The sequence below is a fragment of the Podarcis pityusensis genome (genome assembly GCF_964106645.2).
Source record: "Podarcis pityusensis genome assembly, chromosome: 1".
Lineage (NCBI taxonomy): Eukaryota > Metazoa > Chordata > Lepidosauria > Squamata > Lacertidae > Podarcis > Podarcis pityusensis.
This window is the reverse complement of record NC_138028.1, coordinates 1,525,276-1,550,951: the sequence shown is the minus strand read 5'-3', so window position 1 is coordinate 1,550,951 and position 25,676 is coordinate 1,525,276. Positions and strand designations below refer to the sequence as shown.

Genomic DNA, 25,676 nt, shown 5'->3' with positions numbered 1-25,676 from the left:
TCCAGATTATTTTCCTTTAAATTTTTTGGGTGCTCCCAAGAGAGTGGGGCTCTAAGCTATAGCTTGTTTATGGTATTGTATTTCCATCCCGTCTTCCCCCGCCGATGAGGTCTCCAGGCGGCTTATGGCTAAAATTGAAAAGGCTAAAGGCATTGGCTGAAGGGGGCGGAGATATTTGCATGTTCCAAGACACGTGTGTCCCATGAGAAAGTCAGAAGAGACTGGCAGCATCTGAATAAAATCATCATCGTCATCATGCCCTGAGGGGTTCATCCAGCCCAGCCCACCGCTGTTCTCCCAGGGGCCACCGGTGGGGCACCCCACAGCCAAGGAGCCCACAAGTGGGACCAGAGCGCAGCAGCCGCCGCCACCCCCTCCCCACATGCAGACAGTTTCCAGCTACGGGCACTTACTGCATTTGTTGCACGAATGTTAAGGGAAAGACATAGACAAATATTCTACAGTCTATCACCCTTCAAATATTAGGAAATATCCTCTGGATAAAGAGAAACTTTATTTCAGTGTATATTAAACTGAGTTCACTGCGTCTCCTGAGTCTCCTGCTGGACTGTGAGACGCACTTCCCAACAGGAGCTGCAGGTGGCGCTTGCGCTTCTCCCTCCTCGCTTCTCTAGAGGGGCTCCAGGAAGAGAGCAACCGCTGCCTCCGCATCAGGTTGCAATATTCAGAAAAGCACAGCTCGAAATGGCTTCAGGATTGCTCTCCTGTACTGTTGGAGACATGTGGCTTATGTACTTACATGTGTGAGTTCACCTTGTGCTCTTATGAACATTCATTTTAATTTTTGACATATTAGAATTCGCATAACGCATCAAAGCCAGCATTTCACAAATCTCTTTGGCAATCCCTCATAGCAGAGTAAGATTGTCTTCCATAAACACGGTTTTAACAATGAGTCCGTAAGTGACTGTGGAGGCCAATTCTGGATCCACACGTCCTTCCACAGTGGGGACACTGGCCTCCAGGTGGGAGTTGATCATGGTTCGGATTTGCCAAGTGTGCCTTCCTCTTAGCACGTTTCTCTCTTGTGTCCTGAGTTCGAGTGTCTTCAAAGCCCTTGACACCTTTGGTAAAGGCTGTTCTCCAACTGAAGCACTCGCAGGCCAGTGCTTCCCAGTTATCAGTGCTTATACCACATTTTTTTAGATTTGCCTTGAGAGTCTTTAAACCTCTTTTGTTGACCACCAGCATTACGCTTTCCATTTTAAATTCGGAATAAAGTAGTTGCTTTGGGAGACATGACCAGTCCAACAAAGTTGATGTTGAAGAATATTCACACATATTCCACAGTGAGCAAAGCAGTCCCTTTTTATGTCTAAAACATAGCTTTTTCAATCTACCAGGTTTGCACAAATGAGCAGGTGAAAAAATGAAATATATGCGTGTGTGTGTGTGTGTGTGTGTGTGTGCGCATTGCCCACAGCCCCATTGGCAGCCTGCTGAGGAGCAACTTACAAAGAGGGCACGGAACAGCCAGGCTGGAGAAGGCACCTCTGAGCCCTTTCTCAGGCAGGCAGACAGACAGACAGACAGAGGGAATGGGAGGCCCTGCTCTGTGTCAGGAGCTTCCAGGCTGAGTACAGTGGTACCTCGGGTTACATACCCGAGGTGTCATGGGTGACACCTGGCTTGAGAACAGTACATGTGAAAAGGATCTAGGAGTCTTGGTTGACCACAAACTTGACATGAGCCAACAGTGTGACGCGGCAGCTAAAAAAGCCAATGCAATCCTGGGCTGCATCAATAGGAGTATAGCATCTAGATCAAGGGAAGTAATAGTGCCACTGTATTCTGCTCTGGTCAGACCTCACCTGGAGTACTGTGTCCAGTTCTGGGCACCACAGTTCAAGAAGGACACTGACAAACTGGAACGTGTCCAGAGGAGGGCAACCAAAATGGTCAAAGGCCTGGAAACGATGCCTTATGAGGAACGGCTAAGGGAGCTGGGCATGTTTAGCCTGGAGAAGAGGAGGTTAAGGGGTGATATGATAGCCATGTTCAAATATATAAAAGGATGTCACATAGAGGAGGGAGAAAGGTTGTTTTCTGCTGCTCCAGAGAAGCAGACACGGAGCAATGGATCCAAACTACAAGAAAGAAGATTCCACCTAAACATTAGGAAGAACTTCCTGACAGTAAGAGCTGTTTGACAGTGGAATTTGCTGCCAAGGAGTGTGGTGGAGTCTCCTTCTTTGGAGGTCTTTAAGCAGAGGCTTGACAACCTATGTCAGGAGTGCTCTGATGGTGTTTCCTGCTTGGCAGAGGGTTGGACTCGATGGCCCTTGTGGTCTCTTCCAACTCTATGATTCTATACGCTTCAGGTTACATACGCTTCGGGTTACAGACTCCGCTAACCCAGAAATAGTACTTGGGGTAAAGAACTTTGCTTCAGGATGAGAACAGAAATCGTGTGGCGGTGGCGCGGCAGCAGCGGGAGGCCCCATTACCTAAAGTGGTGCTTCAGGTTAAGAATAGTTTCAGGTTAAGAACGGACCTCCGGAACGAATTATGTACATAACCAGAGGTACCACTGTAACTGAAAATTGGCCATGTCTCTATAACCTGTCCAATAATTGCCAGGAAAATGGCTCCTCTAAACTCTCCTCCAAGCCTATGATGCTCCTGCAGAAATCAGTTGCTTTTGTTGTCTGTTACAGCAGTTTTTTTGGGGGGGGGGGAAACTTTAATAATAAAATAAAAATAGGGGGCGGGGATAGGTAGTGCCACCCATGTGAAAAGCCCCACTCCCCCAGACAACATTCAGGTTAATGATAATAATAATCTGACAGGGTTGCTCCAGCTACTCTGGGTGGCTTCCAACAAAAAAATAGTAAAAACACATCACAACATTACCTGTATATTGGTTTTACATCTCTTACTGGGTCATCCCTCAGTTGGGAAAACCCTGTCTTGGTGGGAAGAAGTTCAGGCTCATTTGGATGATGAGGACCTGGTGGCTCCACACCTGAGCCGCTTCACAGACAGAGCTAGTGTGTGTGTGTGTGTGTGTGTGTGTGTGTGTGTCTCCCTCCCCCCCTTTCAGCCACTATTTTACTCCTGTCTGAGGCTGGGGGGGGGGGAGGCAGTGAGAAATCAGTTCCTTTGGCTTCCCAGGTAGCTTACTCACCTTCAGGTCCTTTCCTTCTGTGGCAGTGGAGAGCTTCAACTATCCTAGGGGAAACCAGAGAGGCTGTGACCAAGAGTGTAGAGAAGCTGGACTTGGAATCTGGGAGACACTGAGAACCACCTCAGGGGGAGACTCACTAACTGGCCTCACTCACTCATCTGTGAAATGGGAACTTGCATTAAATGCAACTAGATAAGCAACTGAAGACAGCTACCTGGCTTCCATCAGAATCCCAGGTTTCCACACACACCCCCTCCTTCCCACACAAATTATGCACCAGTCATTTTGCTAGCACTACAATTCTGGAGTTTTCACCCGACCTGCTTGCACTCCCCCCAACATGTTACCCAAAGGTGGCATCATCCTTGGCCACTTTTTTGTTTTCTACCCAGACGCAGGCCCTGAGGGAGAACTAAGTGCTCTGAGCGTCAGGAGCTGGAAAAGCTGAGGTGGTGCTGGCAATTAGCGTGGCTTTAACTTTGCTATAATTAAGGCCAGGGAGATCCTTCAGGGGCCTCATAAAATGTTCTTCTTAGGACGGAGCCCCATCTCGGGTCTCCTCCTGCCAAAACCCACTGTGCACATTTTGCAGAAGGAAAGAAAAGTGAAGCTCTTATTTGCTTAGCGGGCCTGTTGCTCACAGCAATCCCTAAAAATAACTCGGACTTTAAAAAAAAAAAAAATGCGGTCGGAGGAAATGGAAAATGAAATGAAATTTTCCCTGCACTTTGTCCAAACGAAGTAAGTGGCTGAGAACAGCTCTGAGATGTTCTTGCTGTTCTTTTGGAGAGCGCCAGAGAGGGGCCAATTGCTCAGTGGTGAAGAAAATGCCCCAGGCAGACACGAGTTCAAGTCTAGCTGCCCTCTTCAGCTTGAAGGCCCTCGGAGCATAAGACTGAGAGTGAAGCCCAGCCGAGCCTTCTTGTCCCAAATGGAAGTGAGGTTGGACTCCTCCGTTCTCCAGAGAGCTAACATCTCAGGACACCAAGCAGGGGCTCAAAGGCATCTGAACAAAGAAGGTCCCAGAGACCCCCTCCTTCTATCTTTAGAAGTGGGGAAACCCTGGCCCATGGACCACTCTCAGCATGCCATGGGTCCAATTTGGCCTGTGAGACCATTTCCCCCAAACCACGCCCCATCCATCACCAACCTCACTGAAAGATATCAGTAGATGGGTAGGGCCCGATCCTGCTAAGTGCTGCTGTACAAGTGCATTCCCTGCAAGGAACGTGCTTGTGAAGGAGAACCCTCCCCGCACCCCATGGGTCAACTTTCACTGACTGGGGCAGGGAGAATGGAACAAAGTCTCATCACGAGGGCTTAGTGGGCTGGTTGGCAGCCTCAAGAGAGCTCTGCTCAGGACATCCTTTGCTGCAGATTTCCCCAGCGCTCTTGACTGACAGCCACCAAGAGCCCTTCTGCACAGCTGAGATGAAGGCAGGCAGACAATGGTGCCATTTCCCCAAAGCCAATAGCCCAACCACACCCCTCCTTTCAGGGAAAGTGCAGACACCAATTTCTAAATTAAGAAGCCCATCCCAGATTGGTCTCTGACAAAGTTTTGCTTGGAAGGAAAGCCTTGGGAAAGAAGAAACAGGAAGGAAAAAAAGAAGCTAAGGACTTTTATTCTCTCTTTATTTATCCTAAATAGCCATGACATTAAAAAAAAGAAGTTGATGGGTTTTAAAACAACAGCACAACATTAACAGCTACCTGCAGAGATGGGCTTCAGTTGTAAACCAGGCCCTTGGCCAAGCGTCCATCCAGCAGATTCCTCCAGAGGAGGCAGCTGGGACTTCCTGGACCAAAGCATGGGCAAGCAGGGGCCTCGCACACACGCAGACACACATACAGGCACACTCTCCCCTCTGGAGGCCCAACCAGCCCAGTCACCATCCCATTCACACAGCACTCTTTCATCTCTGTGTGTTGACTGCAGCGGTCACAGTCTGCCCTTAGCCCTCTTCTTACAGATCTCTCGGCTGCCTGCAGGTACAGCAGATGTCGTCAGTCATTAGCATCGTCAGAGATGCTGGACACACTCAGAACTTAGGCACATTCGCTCCACTGCAAAGTTCTGGGAGATTTGGGGGGGGGGGGAGAGAAGAGGCACATAAACAAAAACAGTAATAATATTAATAATATTGCACTTGGAAGTAAAAAAACAAAAAAACTCAACAGGCAGTTGAGCAGTGGTCATGCACACAACCTGTTGAGCATCCAGCTAGATGATTTCAATAAATAGGGGAACAGATGACAACTGGAAGCAGTAGGGGGCTGCTTGAGCATTTCTTGGGAGAAGGACGAGACAGAGGAAGAAGAGGAAGAAAGAGTTCTTTATCGAGAGCAGAGATGCCCACGTGCCAAGGGCGATAATTCCCCCAAGTGCTGCCAAGTCCCTTTGTCAGCAACTCTTTGGAAGGAGGAGCCATCTTTGTCTGCCACCCCACAAACTCCCTCTGGGTCCAGGCTCAGAAAGCGGCCCCTCTGCAACAGCCCCCGGGCGCAGCAGGGGGAGGGAAGACAGCTCTGAACTTCACAGTGGTCTGGTGGGACCCCCAGCCTTCAGCTCCTGGTCACCATGACGTCGTCGTACCGGAGAGACAAAGCAAGCTCCTGGGATGGAAGAGAATGAGGAGGCCGAGCTGTCTGACCCCAGGGGTGGGGGGAAGCGGCTCTTCCAGAAGGAAGCGGTGGCTTCTTTGTCCAGGCAGGCCTCCGACCAGAAAGGCAGCAGATCACATGTAAACATACACCTCCCAGAAACAAGTCTCCCCTCAGAAGCCGGCCAGGCCGTCTCTACAGCGGAGGGCTGGGCTTCTTCTGGTTGATGAGGTCCAAATACAACTCTGAGCGCAGGAAGCGAGGGTAGGGGTCCTTCTCCATCAGGGCATAGATCCGCCTCTGGGCAAGGTCAAAGCTGCTCCGGGAGATGCTCTGCATATTGTCCTTGGTGTGCTCCCGGGTGTAGGAGTCCAGGTTGACCTACAAGAGCAGGAGGGAGGAAAGTCCCCGTTCAGCCACTGCAGCTCAAATACAATAGCAGGAGGGCATATTCAGGAGAGAGAAAAGGAGCTGTTTCTAGAGGAAGGACTGTGAAGAGAGAGAGACTTTGTGCTGATCACTGGGGGTGGGAAGGGGGGGGGAGGCAAGTGGAAACAGCTGTGATCAGCACACAAAGTCTCTCTCCCCTCACAGTTCTTCCTGGCCAGGATGACTATACTTCCATGGTCAGAAACAGCAATTCTTCTGAATACCAGTTGCTGGAAACCACAGGAGGGGAGAAGGCTCTCGTGTTCAAATCCTGCTCAAGGGTTTCCCACAGAAAGATGCTGGACAGGATAGGTGCCCTTTGGCCTCATCCAGCAAGCTCCGATTATGTTAAGGGCGGTTGGTTGGTTGGAAGAATGGTCGGGGGGGGGGCAGCACAGCCCCTTGGGAAGCGTGGCCGATACACCTAGAGATCCCTTCCAGCAGCAAAAAGAGCTGGGATTTTCTTTTTAAAATAAGGCAGAGCAGCTGAGGCCAGAGTGCCCATGGCAGACAGTCTCTTCCCAATGCTGCCTGTTCCTGAAAGCTACAAATCCCTGTTCTGAACCTGCAGTGGGCAAAAGGCACGGCAAAGGCATCCCACTAATGCCTCTTGCCAGCTACTAGATCAGGGGTCAGCAGCCTAAGGCCCACTGGCCAGAAGCGGCTCACAGAGGTCGTTTGACCGGCCTCCGAGCCATGCCGCCCGCTCACGCACTGCGCTAAACCAGCACGGCACAGGGACTTGCTTCCGCGATGCCAAAAATCAGGCGCACATGTGATCCAGCCCACAGAGGGATCTCCGTGGGACTGATCCGGCCCAGGCAAGATAAACCTTGCTGGCCCCTGTACTAGATCGTCTCCCCCTCTGCCAAGCAGCTGACCAGCCAGCAGACCTTCTCCTGGGAGTCATCATCAGCTCCATGGACTTAAACAGAAGCCATTCCCTTCTCCAAATGGAAACTCTGGTCAGGCGAGGAGAACATCCCCAGGCTCTCCAACACAATCCCCGGGAAAGTTCCCAAACTCTCTGCAGAGCAGCCAGGACAGAGAAACCGGCACAAATTGAGAATTTTACCAGACTGGGCTTTGCCCTGCTCGCCTCAGAGCTGTTTCTCTAAGAGTCTTCACAGGCCCCTCAGAGGTGATAGCAAGTTTTTGCTGGGGAGGAGAGAGTTTCTAGGCAGTTTGCTGGCACAAACCTAGACCTGAGTTGCTCCCCTCCAGCTGTAAGCATTGCCCATAGACAAGCTTCAGTTAAAGACGTGTCTTAGGTCGGGTGGCCTAGTACTTTGGCGTTGTCTTAAGCCTGTTCATCAGCCGGACGCAAGATAAGCATTGAGCTGCAAAATCTCAAGGCTAAGTTTCAAAATCCTTCATCCAGGTGTCCATTTCACCCCAGACCTTGGCAGAGCCTCTTGGTCTGCGTTGCACCTTGGCATAGCCAACACCAACAGGCCTTGGACTGCCAACCCCCCACCCCCCACTCGGCCACTCACTCACTTCTTTGCAAGACTGGGTTGCAATGTATTCCGCATAGATCTTCTTGGCTTTGGACACCATCTTGGACTGGGACTTGATCTTCTTGTAGTCCTCACATGCCTGCCAGAACTCCAGGTTCTCCTCACTGAACTCGGTGCGCAGGAAGGCACGGAAGGCGGCCAGACCATCTGGAGAGGGAGAAAGTAGCCTTGAGGCCGGGGGGGGGGGGGGCAGGAGCCAGCAGCCTTCCCCTTCTGGCCCCTTCCTCTTTAGCAGGCATCCCCAAACTCGGTCCTCCTTATGTTTTGGGACTACAATTCCCATCATCTCTGACCACTGGTCCTGTTAGCTAGGGATGATGGGAGCTGTAGTCCCAAAACATCTGGAGGGCTGAGTTTGGGCACGCCTGCTCTTAAGGAAATAGGAAAGGGCAACTCTTGGGATGCATAGCCAGAAGTGGTTTGCCTCTAAAGACCAGACACGCAGGGGATGAAGGCAAGGGCCAAAGGCACCTGGCTGGCACACGGATTACTGAACTCAATGGACCTTGGGTCTAAACCAGCAAGCCTCTTCTGAGGTGGCACAGCAGGCTGAACCAGGCCTGTCTCCCCCAGCAGCGCATTTCAGGCACCAGAAGGGTAAAATGTGAGAGTCCTGTAGGTGCAACCATTTCCTAACACCAAACAGCAGATCCACAATCCAAGGATGGCACAGAGAAAGGTTCCCCACAAACTGCAACACGCCCAGCTTGGAAAAGAATCTCAGAGGGCAGAAACTGTCCAAAGCCTCTCTCTGGCCAAGACTGTGGGAGCATCACTGCCAGCCAAGAGAAGGAGATCATGTGTCAGATGAGCCAGTGGGCTCTGCCTCTGTGCCAGGCAACACCAGTGGGATTCCACTGGCCGGGTAGAGCAATCTGGGGGTGAAAGCAGCCAATGGGGAGTGGAGGAGCATCGCCCTCAGAGTTACACAAAGACACACACACCCTGCCAAGCCTTGGATGCTGTTATCTCCACAGTGCTTTAAAAATGTCAGAGAAAGGGAGGGTTGAATTGCAGGTACCACTTAAAAACAAGATTTTGCACATATCTGAGAGTCACAGATGTTTCAGGAGTTTGGGTTCTGTGTCTCTGAAACTGAAGTGATTCTCAAAAGCTAGAAATGGCAAAATTCCTCCCGCCTTACATTTATGCTGAAGCAGTTTTTCCAGGGCCTCTCCCCACTTGAGAGCTTCTTCAGGAGTTGGCCTGAGGAGAAGGAGAAAATGAGGGGAGGAGTCACTTGGCAGGAAAGAGAAGCTGCAAGGCAGGGAAAAGGGAAACCCCTTCCCCAGAGGATTAAGCCCCCCCCCCCCACAAACTTAAGTAAATTAAATTTTTAAGGCAAATGCTGCTTGATTAACATACATGAAAGTAGCTTACATTTTGATTCTGCCCTACTAAACAACACCCCCCATTCCCAAAACACAGACATTGCTGAACTTCCTCTTACTATACTGTAGTAGCCAACATTCATTTTTCCAAGATGCAGCCTTCCAAGCTTTACACCAATTAATGGATTTCAAAAAGCAAGGCTAAAACCTGCAATTGTCTGAAAATCCTACACATGCTTTAAAAAAGATTTCTCGCAAAGAAAAATTGGGAAATACAGATTTTTGCATTTGTTCAAAATGTGTTTAAGCACAAATCCTCTTGTGTGTGCAGGGATTTCCGTCACTTCCCTCTCAGACCCTCTCCAGTCTAAAGATGCTGGAAATCCACCCAGGATATAACTGCTACAAATGGAAGAGCAGGATTGGGCCAGAAGAGGAGAAAAAGCTCCAGGAATGTTCTCCATCTGGGACCTCAAGTGCAGCTTCTGCTCTGGGTGGGTGAAGTTCTGTGCTGGGAAGAGAAACTCAGAGACAATGTCCCAGCCTGGCTTCACCTCTGAGGGGTCTGGGACCACCCCTGAGACACCTCAAGCCTATTCTCACCTAGCACCCCCTTCCTTACTTGAGGGTCTTGAGGGCTTTGTCCGCTTTGCAGGCTGCAGGGCCTCCAGGAGACTCGTTCCGCCTTCGGAAGATCCCCAGCCGGGTCCTCATGTCTTTGGCCCTGGAGATGCAAAGCAGAAGGGGCAGCGGGGTTAGCGAAGCTGGGTGGAAGCAAAGGAACAAGCCCTGCCCAGCTCCTTTGTCCTCAAGGGCAGGGAGGAGGGGTCCGGGCGCCCTGCTAAGGAACAACGCCGCAAACCCCGACAAGGAATCCAACCCTCCGCAGTCTTCCGAGCGAGCACACCGCCCTCCGCGTAAGCGCAGAGGCTTCCCAGCCAGGGCCAAGAGTGCCCCTGAGCACACACAAAGAGCGCGCACTCCTTCAGCAGCCGCCGGGGGTGTCCCACGTACTCCTTCAAGGTGTGTCTCCGCTGCAGGCTGAGCGTGACGCCGCCTCTCCCACGGGAGCCCCGCAGGATCTCCGCGTGGAGCTCCACCGCCAGGGCCGCCTCGCGGGAGAAGGGCATGGCCGGGCGCTCCGGGGGACGCCAGCAGCCGGAGCGCAGCCAGAGCACAGCCGCGTCTGCAGCCGGCCGGCCGGCCCCTCGGAAGGGGAGCGGCTGCACGTGCCAGGGCCGCCCAGGGATCCTATTTCGGGCCGGGGCGGGGCGAGGCTATTTATAGAGCTCCTGGCGCGCCGAGGGTTAAACAGGAGGCGCGCGGGGGGGGGGGGGAGGCAGGGAAATGTCAATCAGGGGAAGGTCGCGGCTTCCTTGGCGACCTTTGTGCCAAGTCCGGGCGCCCTCTTCACGGGGGGAGCGGAGAGGCTGCGACCCCCGCAGCCCAAAGCCTGCTCTCCCGTTTCTTTACGGGCCAGATCCACACTACACGCTCGAAGCATCCCCAGCGCGCATCCCAGAGCGATCCTGGCGGGAGCTGCAGTTTGGCCCTCCCAGAGGCGCCCTTTCCAGCACCCATCACAAGGGACAGCCGCAAGAAGGGCAGCCCTGAGTTAAAGGCGCCCTGGAGAAGCTCAGAAAGGGCAGTGCGGACGGGCCCTTTCCCCGCAGACTCCGGGACGGAACCGCGCCTTCCCTACTCCGAAGGGATTTCGTGGGCAGCCTGCGATGGTCGCCCTTCGCCCCGATTGGTTCGCGGGGAGGTTAACGACCGTAGGGGCAAGGCAAGGGGTAGCCCACCCTCCCAAAGGGGCAGCTTTCTCGCAAGAAGCACCATCCCTTTTTGGCCTCCCATCCAACCTGCATTTACCTCCACGTGCATGAATGACTAGGGTCATATTGGGTCGCCCTTGAGACGCAGCGGATGTCCAGATTAAGCGTCATACCCGCACCCCCCCCAATCACCTTGCTCTAATTGAAAGGGAACCCCCCCCCCCCAATTTTATTGATTGATTGATTGATTGATTGATTGACTGATGGCGAGCTGAGCTGATCTCCCCACGTCCTTTCCAGACCCGGGTCTTTTCGAGAGGTGGGGCCGGGGGGGCTCGTCTCATCCCCAAAACTGATTTCAAGAGTCCAGCTCTGAGGATTTGCGCCCAGGCCCCCCGTCGCCCCCAACTCCGTTTTCAATGACTGGAATGCCAGCGAGCCAACAACGTGGGGAATCGGTGAGAGCGCTCCTGAGCAAATGCAGAGTGCAGATTTAGAAGGGCGTCCCGCCCGCAGGCATCCTTGAGCGCCCTACGCCCGTTTCAAAATAATATTTCCCGGTACTTTCAAAATAAAGCCGCACGCCCTCCTGCTATTCGCAAGGAAGCCGCATCTCCCGCGCTCCGGTGGGGTTGCTGCTGCCGCCCTCACCTCTCCAAGTACCATTCGGCGACCCCCCGCGCGGAGGGATGCATCTGGATGCGCGGAGACCTCAAAGGCAGCTGAAGCCCCCCGCCCTCTCCCTCCCCGGACCCTCGGGCTGAGAAAGGGGCGCCGGATCCTCCCCTCCGCCGCGTCTCCACTAGTGCGCCCAGAGCGACACCCCGCGGCAGCGCCTCGCAAAGACGCTTCCCCACGCTCGAGCATGCGCAGCGGGACTCCTGAAGCCCTCCCGTGCCCACCGCCTTGCCCGCATCTGCAGAGGAGGAGGAGGGGCTGATTTAGATGCCCCGCCCCACTTCTTCAGGGCCAGAGTGTAAGGCGGGCTTCAAGCGGTCCTGGGTTCAGATCCCCTCTTTGGGATAGACGACCCCAGTTGCCGTCTTCGTCTGTTTTATCTCTCGTGTAAAAATGAAACAAATGAGAGCTGGCTGCAACGGATGAGCAGCAACCCAGTGCTGATTACTCAAGAGTAGCACCCAGGAACAAAGATGGTGCTTCAGTTACAATTCCTGCATTGCAGCGGGTTGGGCTAGATGACCCTTGAGACCCCTCCCAACCACAATTCTTAGATTGCATGAAGAGGGTGTGGCCGGCCAGGAGAGGGGAAATCCCCATAGGGACCCAGAGGCTGTCTGTCTGCCTTGCCCATCCCTCCCCTTTGGGGAAAGTGTGCAGTGCCTTTGCACTAAGCAGAGCTCTTGCTTCTGACTTTGTACCCAGGCTGCCCAGCACCCAGGGTCTCATTCTGGGCCAGGCTACATGAAGCAGGCGTGGGGACTGGTGTGGATGGCCTGCAAACCGCCTCCTCTGTGGCTGCTGTGACTGGCAGAAGAAGCCCCCACGCAAGGGGCTTCTGAGCACGAGCAGAGCACTTTTCCTTCAGGAGTGAGCAAGCAAGCCCCATCCATGAACATGCAATTAGCCCTGGAACATGTGAGGAATAATCGGAGGATACCTTGAGCATGCAGAAAGTGACCCCATCCCAGCCCAGCTCCATGGAAAGGAACAGTAAAAGAAATAACCGTTTGCCTCTCACTCCCCAATAACTATTGAGTGCACTCAAAGGAGCCCACCACAGCTTGGGATCTGGGTTTCCAGGGTCACAGCCATATCATGTATTGAAAGCATTCTTATTAACACCCCCCACACCACACACAAAGAATCCTGGGAATTGTAGTGCGCTAAGGTTCTCCTAACAGCTCTTGGCCCCCTTATCAAACTACAGCTCCCAGGAATCTTCACACACGGGTGTGCGTCTGTTTCAAGTGGCACATGAGGGCTTTACCTGCCTGGTGTGGGGCCTCCCCAGCTCCAGGCAGGGACTCTGGGTCTGGCCTCAGCCCCCTCCCGAGATGGGTTCCCTCCCCTCCCTCAACTTACAGGTTCCTGTTTGTCTTCTTGCAGGCCCCTCGAGAAGAAACTCCTCGGTCAAGGGCCCAGTCGGGGTCCAGCAGGTGCCCATGTTGCTGCTGCTGCTGCAGGGGAGAGAAGGACAGGGATGAGATGGGAGGGGGTGGGAGGTAAGCAGACGCCCCTGGGGAGTGAGACGCCCCTTGAAGGCAGGCTGCAGCTGAGGGGAGCCACCCTGGAATCCTCCTGCCACCTCCAAAGACCAAGGGCTGAGCCCTGAACCCTTTGCCGTGGGGTATCTCTGCTCCCTGCTCTGTTCCTCCTCTTCCTGCTTCTCTAACAATAACCACAACGCAAGAACCAAATCACTGCAAGCTTTTCTTTGAAATGGTCTTCTCCCTTAATTTCTCTCCGGTTTATAAAGCACAGCAAGTCTCTGACTCCTTTTACTCAAAGGGAATGAAATTCTTGCTAATTGCTCACTTAGAAAGAGCACCATTTTTATATAGGGTGTTCTGTTGCATTTATGCTCCTGCTGTTCTGCAACCATTTCCTGCAACACCCCTCCTCCACGTTTTATGGCTGCGGCAGAAGTTGTGACAATGTACAAAATGTACAAAACGCAATAGAAACAGCAGCTTTTCTGGATGAATTAAACATTTGCCCCCAAATCAACACTTTCCAGCTCCAATAAGTAGCAGTAACCAAAAGAACCATTCACTGAATATACTGAAATAGGAGGCAACCCAATTCTGTATTATTAATTTTTTCATTTATTATTTATACCCCGCCCATCTGGCTGGGTATGAGTTCATCCCAGAAGCAAGCCCCGTTGTGTCCAACACTGGGCTGTAACCTGGGAAGAATATAAATCCTCCCTTTTTGCACGCTCAGCTCAGGAGGAGAATTTGCTGAGGAATTTCTCTCTCTTGGTCACTTGCCTCCCTTCCCCCACCCTTCGCTTTCCGCTCACCCGTGGGAATGGGCTCCCCAGCCAAGGAGCCGGAGGGTCCCGCAGCTTCCTTCCCCTGCTAGGTGAGGCTTCCGGAGATTATTGGCCTGGCCGTCTCCCTCCCTGGCAGAGACACTCCAAGAAGCAGCCTGCCCCAAACACATTTCCTCCCATTGTTGGAAGGGGAGAAAGGGAGAGACTCTGCTTCCACGCAGAGGCAGAAAGGCAGGCGGGAGCAGCTGAGCACTTGGGGGCCCATCTTCCTTTTGCTGCTGCCCGACAGAAAGGGGGCAAGCCCTCACCAGCACAGGGGAGGGGGGCTTCCAACCAGGCTGTGTGCTGTGCACACTCCCATTTGCTCTGCTTTGGGAAGCTGCGTGCAAACTGCAGTCCATTATCTACCCTGCGCGCCTATGTGTTGTTCCCCAACCCACACACTACCCAGTTTCAATCCAAACTGAGAAGAATGACTTAGCAGTGGCTGTAGACATATTAGTGGCTTGAAATGCAGACGGGTCCTTCTTTTTATCTAGTCAGTTTCAGAATTGTGCAGTTTACACACAGAGAGAGAAAGAGAGAATTCCAGTCATTTATGTAAACCAGCTGGGGGAGAAGGGACAAAGAAAACAATGGAGCAAGTTTGCTTTCTGCTGCTATGGTGGGTAAGATCCAATACAATGGGCTCTATTTACACGAAAGGAGAGTCCGACTAAACATGAGGAATAGCTTTCTGACAGTAAGAGCCATTTGACAGTGGAACAGTCTGCCTTGGGAGGCTGTGATGTGCAAGCAGGTATTTGGTTGCCTGCACACTTGCACCTTAAAAGGAAAAGGGGGAAAAAAAGGATGTGGAATTGCAAAACAAACTTCCAGCAAAGCCAGCATTTAATGCATATTCCACAGTGGGCAAAGCAGTCCCTTTTTATGTCTAAAACATAGCTTTTTCAATCTACCAGGTTTGCACAAATGAGCAGGTGAAAAAATGAAATATATGCGTGTGTGTGTGTGTGTGTGTGTGTGTGTGTGCATTGCCCACAGCCCCATTGGCAGCCTGCTGAGGAGCAACTTACAAAGAGGGCACGGAACAGCCAGGCTGGAGAAGGCACCTCTGAGCCCTTTCTCAGGCAGGCAGACAGACAGACAGACAGAGGGAATGGGAGGCCCTGCTTTGTGTCAGGATCTTGCAGACTGAGTAATTGAAAATTGGTCGCTTCGATGTAAGCTGTCCAATAATTGCCGGGAAAATGGCTCATCTCTAACACAAACACACACACACACACACACACACACACACTCCAAGCCTGCGCTGCTCTTGCCCATTCACACACAGAAAGAATTGTTTTTTGGGGGGAAAGTGCTTTGAAATTAAAAAAAAACCAACAACCCATAAACATGACAGAAACAAAATAGGAGGCTGGGGATAGGTGGTACTACCTATGTAAACCCCCTCCAAGGCAACATTCAATTTTATATTGGTTTTAATTCCCATACTGGATTATCCCTCAGCTGGGAAAAACAAATCTTGATGGGAAAACATTCAGGCTGACAGATGGATGATGAGGACCTGGTGTGGAGAACCCCACTGCCACCCCTCAAAAAACTGAGGCAGAAGCAGCTTCTAATCCACATTGGGCTTCCTCCCTGTGTAGATGAGCCCCTTCTGGTCTCTCCCTGCAAGGAAGGGCTGATCTGGAATGCCCAAAGCCATCCTGGAAATGACCTCCAGGAGGCAGCCAAGACACACCATGAGCCCAGCCTCGCAGTATGGGAAACTCTTGGCTTGAGAAATACCGTAGATTCCAGCATATTAGGCGACTGGGCGTATAAGTCAACCCCTCAAATTTGGGGGGTCGACTTATACGCCCAGTCTTATATGCGGCAGCTTCGCTGGGCAGCGGCAGTGGGCGGCGGGCTCCGCTCCGGGAGGAAGCTGCCCAGCGAAGCCAGCTTAGCATCGCTGGGCAGCTTCCTCCCGGCGCGAAACCCGCCGCCCACTGCCGCTGCCCAGCGAACCCATACCCGGCGTATAAGACAACCCCCAACTTTTTAGAGGATTTTCCGGGGTTAAAAAGTCGTCTTATCCACCAGAATCTACGGTAAGGAGGAAGGGGGTTTTTGGTAACCAGGTGGGCAGGAGCTGCTGCTGAGGACCAGAGGTGTAGCAAGGTCAGGTGGTACCCGGTGCGAAAAAAAATTTGTCACCACCCCCTGCACTAGCAAGTCCCAAGCCTACCGCTTTGCCATTGCAGCCGCTGCTCGCTGTAGCCTTGGGAGTCGTGGGCGGGGGGCGTGCCGAATGTCACCCCCCCCCTCAGGATGACACCCAGAGTGGTCTGCACCCCCTTGCTCCACCCCTGCCAAGGACCAGGAGTTTTGCAACTGCCTCTTTCCGGTTGAAGGTCAAGGAGCAGAGAAGGGCCACCATAAGACCCCCTTGCCTGCAGTCTAAGCAGCTGAGAGCAGATCTGCCTTCATGACCTCTGCATTCCTCTGGAGAAACCTCCTCCCTCCACCCCCTGCCACCAGGAAGTCCCCAGCCAAGCAAGGCATCATGCCAACAGAAATCAAGGAAACAAGGAGCAGCTTATATTAAGCCAGGCCATTGGTCCATCAGTATTGTCTACACAGACTGGCAGCAACGGCTCTTCCAACTTTGCCTGGAGATGCCAATGAGGCTGGAACCTGGGGCCTTCCGCATGCTAGGCAGACGGTCTACCCTTGAGCAAAGGCCCTGCCCCTGCTGCTGCTGCTCCCTAGCCAACGGCATCCAGAGGCAGACTGCCTTTCAATGTGGGAGTTCCATTGAGCTAACAATTGCTCACAGTGCTGGCGACTGGATCTTTCCGGGGGGTGGGGTGGAAGGTGGGGGGTGGGGTTAGATCTTCTCCAGATTCCCTGCTTCGCCCACTAGCCAACCAGATGTGAGGGCCGTTGTCCTCTCCCCTGGGTGCCCACCAGCAACTGGAGCTCAGGGGACCTTTGGTCTAGGTGGGTCTAATCTAGGAAACTTTGCTTTACGTCCTAGTTCTAGTCGTGGATTTGCTGGCTTTTGGTAAGCCGCACTCTCAGCCTCAGCCTCTCTATCTGTGAAAGGGAGAACGTGGTGACTTGTCTGTGAGGATGATAGAGAAAGATCGCAGAAGGCATTCTGAGGTTTTGAAAGTGGGGTCAAAAACTGCAAACAGCTGGCGGAAATGACTGGCAGAATCCGAGACCAGGGAGAGGAGTTGGTGGAAGAAGATTGGAAGAAATTTAAAGTTTATTTACAGAAACATTGTAAAATTAAGGAATGTTAGAAGGATGTTGGAATGAAATAATGTGGTTTTAGCAGAAATGCTATAAAGGATTAAGGAAAAATAGATTGCTAAATGGTGAAGGAGGGAAAGTAAAGTTACATTGTATTAAGATAGAGGACAAAAACTGGAAAAGATGGAAAGGATTTGCTGAAATAGTTAATTGAACTAGAATACAAAAAAGGGAGGTGTGAGGAGGTCAAGGAAATAAGCAAATGAAAGATAAGTTATGGGAAGATTTATTGTATTTTTTCTTTTCTTTTTTTCTTTTCTTTTCTTCTTGTTTCTTTTCTTTTTATTATCGTGATGTGATGTTTTGTATTTTTTAAATATGCTGTTTTTTAATTCTTTCTTTTTGTAACCCTTTAAAATTCAATAAATATTACTTTAAAAAACAAAAACAAAAACTGCAAACAGCATCCTTATGAAACAGACTGGAAAATGGCTGTTCCTTTTTGTCCCCCATGATGCCTTGGAATGTAAACAAACATTCTGTAAGCAAAAGGAGGGTGATGGTGGTTGTCAAGCCATTCCAGCAACACACCCCACTGCCACATTCCCAACCAACAGTTTGTGCAAAAGGCTGAAAGAAAGTGGCCTCCTGGCCAGTTCACCTCTCCCTCCCATGTCCCAGGCAGCTTTTTGTGGGGAGGAGGGAGGAAGAGGGAGAGAAGAAAATTATCTCCAAAGAAATACTTTTCTAAGGACTTGTTTGCATTTCTCCACTTGTATGTGCTGTCAAGCCACCTGTCTCCGGAGAGCAGAAGTCAGCTTCTAGCTGCCTCTCAGGAGGGTCACCTAGGGGTGAAGCATGTGCTCACACGCATGCATCTTGGGCAAGCAAATGATAAGAGCCCCCACCAGGAATTCAGAACTAGGCAGCCTCAGCCCTGCAGCTGCCATCAAGCCAGGCTTCCTGCAGCTAATCAGGTTAGATACAGACCAGTTCCTGGCCGGGGGCTCCAAGGAGGCTGAGCTGCAGCAGATGGACCAATCACAAAACAGCAGCAGCAATAATGGACAAAGCGCAGAAGAACCTCACAGCAGCAGCAGCAGCAGCACATAGCTTCCCTGCCCACCGGCATCCTGGGCAGCATTGCTCAGTTTGACCTCTCCAGGGTTATGGGTGCAACAAAAGGCCAAAGGACATCTGGTGCCCCACCACTACTGAGAAGGCCCTCTGCTTGGTTCCCTGTAACTTCACTTCTCGCTATGAGGGAACCAGCAGAAGGCCCTCAGTGCTGGACCTCAGTGTCCCTGGCTGAACAATGGGGGTGGAGACGCTCCTTCAGGTATACAGGGCTGAGGCCGTTTAGGGCATCAACGGTCAGCACCAACACTTTGCATTGTGCTCGGAAACATACTGAGAGCCAATGTAGGTCTTTCAGGACCAGTGTTATGTGGTCCCAATGACAGGTTCCAGTTGCCAGTCTAGCTGCCGCATTCTGTTATTAGTTGTAGTTTCTGAGTCACCTTCAAAGGTAGAACCACATAGAGCACATTGCAGTAGTCCAAGCGGGAGATAACCGAGCATGCACCACCCAGGCGAGACAGTGCGCATGCAGGTAGGGTCTCAGCCAGCACAGCAGATGGAACTGGTAGACAGCCGCCCTGGGCACAGGATTGACCTGTGCCTCCAGGGACAGCTGTGAGTCCAGAATGACTCCCAGACTGTGCACCAGGCTTATGGGTGCTCCTGGCGCTTGGAGATGGCTGCAGAGAAGGCTGTCTTGGCTGGAAGCTGCATGTGACCTTAGGGCTCTTTAGGTCTGAGCAGCACAAGGACTGAACCCAAATGTGCCAGTTATTGGCTTTCCCTGGGAAAGGAATTGCATCTGCAGGGCAGAAACAAGCCTTTCTTCTCTGTCTTAAGGATTAGAAACATTTAAAAAAGATAATAGGTTATCAGAATGCTGAACTCTCACTTGGTTAGCTTTCTTTCGGCAAATGAGCCATGAAAGGACAGCAATGAAGAAGGCGACCCCCTGCCTGAGGCAACTAGCAGGAGCCAGAATTGCCCCTACCCTAGAGGTGGTATAGGCAGCGGCTGGGGGCTGCGAGACTACCCCAGAACCCAGGGCCTGCCTTTCTTGAGGAAAACACCTTCTGCCCCTATGCCAAGCACCCCCACTGTCCCCCAGATTCCCCGCAGACAATCCCTCTGCGCGCCCTACCTTCCGGTTCCCGACGAAGAGCAGGGTGAGCTGGTGGATGGAGCCCCCGTTCCTGGCCAGCTCCTTCTTGAGTGTCTGGGGGGATGGCAGTGTCCAGCTGGTGCCTGGGCCCTGGGCCTCGGCGTAGTTGAGGCTGGTGTCGGAGGTGAAGCAGTGCCCGCCCCTCGGATCCTGCAGGAGGCTCCCCTCGCTGTGGGTGCGCCGCCGGAGTGAGTTCTGGGCACTCAGGCTGCAGGCTGGTGGCTCGCCGGCCGAGGCTTCAAACATGCTGCAGCGCTTCACCTCCCCTCTGCTCAAGTAGGCCTCGTGGCTGTCTTCATCCTCTTCATCCTCCTCGTCTTCCTCCTCCTCCTCCTCCTCCTCTTCTTCTTCCTCCTCCTCCTCCTCCTCCCCAAAGTCTGCTGGGCCATCAAGATCAAATGTGGCGATGGCTGCTGTGTCCTCCAGCCGCAGCTTGGGGATGGCGAAGGCTGTGGGGCTGAGATGGGTCTCTTTGGTCCCCTCCTCCTCCTCCTTGTGCTTCCCAGGGCTGGGGCCCCCGTTCTCCCTGGATCCTGTTGTTGGGGGGTCCTGGGGCACTGCCATTGTCTCCTCCACCGAGTCCTCCCTCATGGCGTGGGCCGTGGGACTTGTTCTGTCCTCCCTTGTGGAGGGCAAGGCCCCTGGTGCTGCAGCCTCTGGCTCGAGCATCTGAGGGAGGGGAGGAAGTAGAGAGGGGAAAAGGGTCAGCCACATGCTGGGGGTAGGGGTAGTGCAGGCACCAGGAGGGGGGGCAGAGGGGCTCAGGTCTAAAACTGCAGCAGCAGGAAGATGGATTGCTCCATCACAGATGCTTGAGTTGAGATTCCTGCATTGCAAGGGGTCTACAATTCTGTGAAGAGGGGCTTGGCATGCCTGGAGACCCACCCGTGTGACCCCCAAGAGGTGTCCATTTCCTTCAAAGAGTCCAGGGAAAGCTGCTGTTTGGGAAGGGAGCAAACCTCTTCTGTTCTAGAGACCACCTACAGAACTATGATCACCCAGCCCACCCCAAGTCCCAGCACATTTGGAAGCTGGGGCAGAGAAAAACCTGCCTTCGCTTGCCATGTGTTCCGCTGTATCGGGACCCAAGATCCTTTACAAAGGGGGAAAGGATGCCAATCTATAAGAAAGCCACCTTTGGCCAAGTCAGACTGCTTGTCTCTTTCCCACTTCTCTGCTCCAGCCACAGCCAGAGGCCCCTTCCTCATCACTTGCTGCTACCTGAGAGCCCTTCTTCACCAGAGGCTCCTGAGGGTGGGCTGGGGCCCTCTGGGTCTACTGGTGGGGGCCATGGTCAGTCCAAGACATGTGCAGACATTTGCTTTCCCACAGTCCTTAGGAGAGGCTGCACAAGAGCATTTTACAAACGCTCTTTGGGGGGATGGCTGCCCCATTGGAAAAAGGCCCAACAGGAATGAAGAAGTGCCTTTGGACTGGGAAATATTGGGGGGGATTACATTAAATTCCTTGCAAATTCAGACAAAGGGCCTGAAGAGCTAAAGATGTGCCTGAGATCTTCCTGAGAAGATCAGGAGCCTCAGTCTCTGCCTTGGAGGGGTCTCCTCGGATGCAAGTTCCAGAAACAAAACAAAGAGCCGCCCTTGACTGACAGGCAGGTAGGTCCACCTAACTCCACTCTGCCTTCACTGACTGGCAGCTGCCCTCTCTTCCCTGCCCTACCCGGCTGGGATCTGGGTCCTCCTGCATGCAAAAGGGATGCTCCCAAAATGTGTTACAGCCCTTTCAGTTGCATATGGGAAAATGGGACAGGCCGATCCCTGCCCCCTTATCCTGGGCATGTGCAGAGTAGGTGTGGCCACTCTCCAGGCGGTCAGCCTGCAGGCCTGGAAGCAGCTCCCCTGAAGAGAAGAGCAGCCCCGAAGGTGGGTCAGCCTGAGAGGCCATCTTGGTGTCCAATAGAAGTATCTAACAGCCACTAGCCAGGCACCTCCAGGAATCTCACAAGCAGGGCACTAGGCAACCACCACCCCACTCCCAGTTATCTGTCCCCAGGGCCTGGGACTCAGGTAGAGTGCCTCTGGAGACTGAAGCTCCATTCTTTACTGGTTAGCAACTAGTGACGCCTGCATGATGCAAGAATGGTCTAATCCTCTTTTCAGCCTGGCAGCCATGTGTGGGGTCGGCTGTTGTTGCCTGGCTAGAAGAAGCGGCCAGCAGCTTCTCTGCCTCCCCCACTCCTCAGCCAAGGGCCGATCCTTCTGTAATTCAATCAGGTTGGCCTGCTCCTTGCTTGCCCAGCCCTGACGTCAGCGCAACCAGCTTAGACAAACAGAGGCTGCCTGCTATCACAGCACCACTGTCAGCAGCGAGGGCAGCTGAAATTCTTCCAGGCCACACGTCACGCACCGCAAGCTGCTCTATCAGCCAGAGCCACTCATGAGACCCAGCGACTAGCAAGCAACAGGAGTGGCACTTGCAGGAGCTGGAGAGCTTCCTAGGCCAGAGAGCAAGGGCACCTCTGCAGCTGGACCCCGGAAGCTTCGTGCCTGCACAGAAGGAGCCTCCGCCTGCTTGCTCTTCAGGGTCACAGGAGGGTGCTCTGGAAAACACACTGCCAATGGGCAAACACCAGGCACCCTACTGGACAGGCAAATCTTGGCTTGGCTAGTAATTTTTGACCAACAACAATTCCCCCCCCCCTCCCCAAATATCTTCTGGCAGACGCAAAGGGTGTACAGAAGCTAAGAAAAAGCAGGAGCTATTCCTGAAGTTTCTGCACTCTCCCAAACTTAGAGCAAAGGACCCTTCAAAACACTTTGCCCCCCCCCCCCCACTCCTTCCTCAGGAGAGATTTGGGAGGAAGATGGAGATGGAGAAAAAAAGGGAAGGGTCTGAGGGAATCTCTCCTTGCTGCTTTCCCTCTTCCCTTGGCTTCTCCGGGTTTCTCCAAACAGCCACACAAAGGAGCATTCTGGAATGGGGTGCGGGGTCAGGGTCTTGCCAGGTGGCAAAGAGTCACTTGCCCTGGCTGAGCAAGGAAGTTGATTTGCAGATGCACACATCTGGTGATAGTGTGCCTTTCACAGGCAGAAAGCCAAGCGGTGCAGTGGTGGAATACAACAATTGGTGCCTGATGTGCACTTAGTAAAATAAAAACAGGACTCTCATGTGTAACCTAAGCTTTAAGACCAGCTGCCAAGTCCTGAAACTAGCCTGGATGGTGGGGGCTTTGGCCCAGAAGAAAAAGCTAAGCAGGGTCCAGTATGGTTTCAAATTGGACATGAGACTGTGCGTGGAAATCCCTGGATTGCAGGGGGTTGGACTTGATGACCCTCAGGGTTCCTTCCAACTCTACAGTTCTATGATTCCAAGGGAGGATCAGCTGTCCCTGCCTAACATTGCCTCTCCACAGCAGCTCTTTAAGGGATGGAGCCCAAAAATCATTTGTGGCACCCAGGCAACTCCACCAGCAGAGAGGCAGTGGTGGTGGGGGATCCCCTGGGCTGTGCTTACTGAGGGAGGGGCATCACGGCGCTTTGCATGCAGGGGATCCCTGGGTTCAAACCCTGGTAGCAACTCTGGTTAAAAAGGAGCAGGCAGCAAGTAATGATGGAAGACACACACACACACACACACACACACACACACACACACACACACAAACACACACACACACACACACACACACATCTGCCTCAGACCCTGGAAAGTCTCCCATCAGCAGAGTAGGCAACATTGGGCTAATCTGCCCCTGGTTCCTGAATGTTAAATAGACAAACACACACAAAACAAATAAAATCCCCTAAGCCAGGCAGCCCACTGTGTTCGTTAAATAACATCAACATACTCAAACATTAGTGCAATGTGGCCAAGTGCTTCCTTTCATCAATTTACATTTTTATATCCTACTTTTAAAACTGCTTCTCAAAGTGGTGCATCTCTCAGCTGAAATGCTGGAGGCTCTGAGGGCATCAACTCCCCTCCCTTGGATAGGGAAGTTTTTAATGTTTGGTTGACTGTATCTTAATTTGATGGAAGCTGCCCAGATTGGCTGGGGGGGATGGACGGCATATAAGATTATTATTGTTGTTGTTATTGTTATTATTCAGCAGCACTTCAGAAGGACACAAGAAAAGACTGACCAAAACTCGGGGCTGAAACCAGTGTGAGTGCTACTCAGAGTAGACCCACTGGCCATCTCCATCCATTTGACTGGGTCTACTCTGAATATAACTCACACTGGATACAACCTTTAGTCTATTATTTTTTTAAAAAAAGCTCAACATCCAGAGAAGCTGGAGTATTTCAGAAGCTCCTCACTTTCCTAGCAGTGCCCATCTGCCCAGTGGCGTTTCCAGTCCAACCTCCCCCTGCCCCAAGACTTGGCAGCCCAGGGGCTCTGCGTGAAGAAGTGGGTGCCGGTCCACTGCAGACCCCCAGCTACAAAGTGTGCTGTCTTCCCAGCATTGCCCCAAGAGGAGGGACTGCTCTGCTTCCAGCTAATGTTTACTTGCCAGGCAGCAATGGGGCAAGAGCCACCCTGCCCCCTGCCTGAATGAGCCCCCAGCTCCTGGGTTCCTTGACCTTATATATCAGAAGCACTTACCCAGGCAGGACCCCTCTTCTCCAGCCTGCTGCTCTTACAGGTCACCCTCCCCTCCCCGCAAGGAACCACAATGACAGCAGCACCTTTGGCAGCACCCAGCAGTCTCACCCCAGGCCAGGCTCTGGCACGGAGACCTCCGTGCAGCCGGCCAAGCCTTCTACGGTTATTAATGGAGAAGCAGAAGCTGCGGCTCCCCAGATAGTGATCCTCAGAGCCTGTCGATCTATTTCTGGCTCTTCTGGGGCTCCCGGGAGCTTCTTGTACCTGACAATAAGGAAGGGGGCGGAAAGTGACCTTCACTATCAACAGGGAAAAGATTCCCTGCCTCTCCCAATCAGGGCAGACGGAAACACGTGTGTGTGTGTGTGTGTGTGTGTCTAAGACCCATTCCTGGATCCAGTAGCCATGAAGTCCTAACTGATAGTCCGATAATCATTTATATGACAGCACTGCAGCATATACAGTCAGGAAGATAAACAGCAGCAGATTCCCATGGAAAATCTGCCCCCCATTTGAGCAGCAGCTGGTTCCATTTACGCTGCCTTTTTCAATGCTGCCTCCAGTTAAAGGCTCCCCTACTTAGAGATGACGGGTATCACAGTTTTTGCACATGCACTTGCACTGCACCATGGTTTTTGTGGTTTTAAGGCTGCATAGACAGTATGCCACACACGGGCATGCAGCAGTTTCGGCACTTCCAAACCTAGTCTGAAAAATTCCGGCAAAAGTGGATTAGCTGAACTAATCCAGATTAAAGACCACCTTGCTCCTGTTTTTACTATGACTACCTCAGATTAGCATACAGGTATACTTGAAAATAATTATCAATTAAGGATCTGGAGAATCAATGTTTTACAGCTGCTGTTTTGAAAAGCAAGTGAAAATAATTCCTTTCTGATTTAGTGTCTTATTATACACACGCATTAGAAGCCTATTTGCTCAGAGAGATGGGAGCTTCTTTTCCCCAAGACATACAACTAAATGCACTACCCTTTCCACTTGAATTGTAGAGAAAACAGGGGAAACACTTCTGAAAGTCAAGTGGATAATAAGGAAATGGAGGAGGAGGAACTCTGATGGGAGCTGGGAGCTCCCCACAGTGACTTTGAGGCACCGTCTGCCCTGGCACCTGATGTTTTAACCCCACACTGAAATTCTCTGCCATTCCCTTCACTTCCTGCAAAGTCCTGAGAGCCCAGCATTAACCTGCTGCTACTGCTGCAAAAGTATGGGCTGCCACGGTGCCTTTAAGAAATGATGTACACAAGAGTGGAATATAAGGCAAATTGGGATTTTTTGTAGTTCCGCAAGAGTTTGACTGATGCCCAGTAGCCCAACAACCTAAAATAAGCAGCAGGTTTAGAGGAGGAAGGATTGGCTCCCAAGAGTGCAGGTGGCAGAGCCTGTCAGTGGGCCTGAGCTGGATCTGCTCTTTTCTGTATATTATTGCGAGTGTTAAGCTTGGTTTTTATGCTTGTATCAAAGTTCGTTTCTGTAATTTGCTTTGAGTTCATCTTTTCAAAAAAGCAACTAAATAATAATGTTCTTCATTTTGCCAATATTTCCCACATTTCTGCAGCAATTCGCTTAAAAAAAATACTGTAAAAATCCACCAGCATTTTAATGCAAATTTCCCATTAATAAACACACATTTTTAATATACACATTTTTGCAAGCTATACCACCCCAACACAATGCAATTCTGTATATATTGTTTGGCTGGAGAACTGCATCTTACTATTTGCGGGAACTGCAATTTTATGTTGGCTTGAGAAAGGTGAATCAGGCAGCTCCCTACAGAAACACAATCAGATCTCTCCACCATCGCTCCTGAGCCCAACAGTGGCCA

General features: G+C 52.0%; 1 protein-coding gene across 8 annotated transcripts in view; it reads right to left on the bottom strand.

The window, feature by feature from the left end:
- Nucleotides 1-4,766: 4,766 nt before the first annotated feature.
- The window catches only part of RGS3 (regulator of G protein signaling 3), a 75,326-nt gene continuing 54,416 nt past the window's right edge, over nt 4,767-25,676 (bottom strand). For 4 of the 8 annotated variants that reach the window (XM_081012224.1, XM_081012225.1, XM_081012223.1 and 1 more), the window contains 6 exons: nt 19,241-19,929; nt 12,851-12,949; nt 9,655-9,756; nt 8,846-8,907; nt 7,682-7,848; nt 4,767-6,133 (listed from right to left, as the gene is read on the bottom strand). In XM_081012224.1, coding sequence (XP_080868350.1) covers nt 5,948-6,133; nt 7,682-7,848; nt 8,846-8,907; nt 9,655-9,756; nt 12,851-12,949; nt 19,241-19,929 — 1,305 coding nt within the window. In that variant the 3' untranslated portion in view covers nt 4,767-5,947. Of the gene's footprint in view, nt 6,134-7,681; nt 7,849-8,845; nt 8,908-9,654; nt 9,757-10,046; nt 10,190-11,458; nt 11,572-12,850; nt 12,950-19,239; nt 19,930-25,676 lie in introns of those variants that run through there. The other 4 variants (XM_081012221.1, XM_081012222.1, XM_081012228.1 and 1 more) reach the window with 4 other exon arrangements.